Here is a 1,097-nt window from a genome sequence, read left to right on the forward strand (position 1 = left end):
GCCACGCTCGAAATGGTGTGTTTTACGTGCCACCTGCACAGGAGCCAGCCCATCGGCACTGGCAACGATCTTGCTTGAATGTCTTTTCACATGCCACTGGCACAAGTCCCAGGGAGGCGACGTTGGTAATGTTAGACAGTCGATATGAAGTTGTTTTCATGAATTGATATATCAAACACATTACAGCTGACTGAACATTTGTATACATAAAATAAAAATCACAACAGCCACATGAACTTTTTTTTTTTTATACATAAGATTATTAACAGATGAGAAATATATACATTTTAGATAAGGCAGAAGGTAATGTTCAAATTAGAAGCAGTGATATTTAAAGAATGCTAAAACATAAAACATCAGCATTCACAAAGTTACATACTGCGATTTGAATAAAAGCGATATGAAAGTGGAAAAAGGTTTCACTGAGTGACTTTCTCCATTTCAATGTCGTTGTCAGTGTTAATAAAACTATCTTTAGTCTTTACTGCATCCTCTTCAGCTACTTTGTCAGTGACAATATCCAGTTTATTAGGCGTATGAAGGGCTACGTCTCCTAACATCTCTAGATTGTATGTTGTACTGACTAATTCTGTGGTAGGTGCTGGATCACAGCTTTCTGATGATGCCATCTCTTCAGAATTAGCGGTGGCATCAGCAACATTGACAATGACTTGTTCTATTAAGTTGACACTTTCGTAGCGTACAGTTTGCAGGCGCCAAAAACCGTCTTGGCTCATAGTGTAACTGAAAAAAAAAAAAAATGTCATATTAAAAATACTTAATTATTATAACAGTGATAAAACAGTGATAGTTTCTTTTATTATCATCAATAATAACACAAGTTTGAATTAAAAATCAAGAAAGGTGGGTGTATTCATCATCATCGTTTAACGTCCGCTTTCCATGCTAGCATGGGTTGGACGATTTGACTGAGGACTGGTGAAACCGGATGGCAACACCAGGCTCCAGTCTGATTTGGCAGAGTTTCTACAGCTGGATGCCCTTCCTAACGCCAACCACTCAGAGAGTGTAGTGGGTGCTTTTACGTGTCACCCGCACGAAAACGGCCACGCTCGAAATGGTGTCTTTTATGTGCC

General features: G+C 38.9%; 1 protein-coding gene across 2 annotated transcripts in view; it reads right to left on the reverse strand.

The window, feature by feature from the left end:
* Positions 1 to 234: 234 nt before the first annotated feature.
* Positions 235 to 1,097, reverse strand: part of LOC106873198 (histone H4 transcription factor) — a 22,677-nt gene continuing 21,814 nt past the window's right edge. For both annotated transcript variants that reach the window (XM_014920437.2, XM_014920438.2), the window contains exon 10: positions 235 to 744. In XM_014920437.2, coding sequence (XP_014775923.1) covers positions 420 to 744 — 325 coding nt within the window. In that variant the 3' untranslated portion in view covers positions 235 to 419. The remainder of the gene's footprint in view (positions 745 to 1,097) is intronic.

The sequence above is a fragment of the Octopus bimaculoides genome, chromosome 5 (assembly GCF_001194135.2).
Source record: "Octopus bimaculoides isolate UCB-OBI-ISO-001 chromosome 5, ASM119413v2, whole genome shotgun sequence".
Taxonomy (NCBI): Eukaryota; Metazoa; Mollusca; class Cephalopoda; order Octopoda; family Octopodidae; genus Octopus; species Octopus bimaculoides.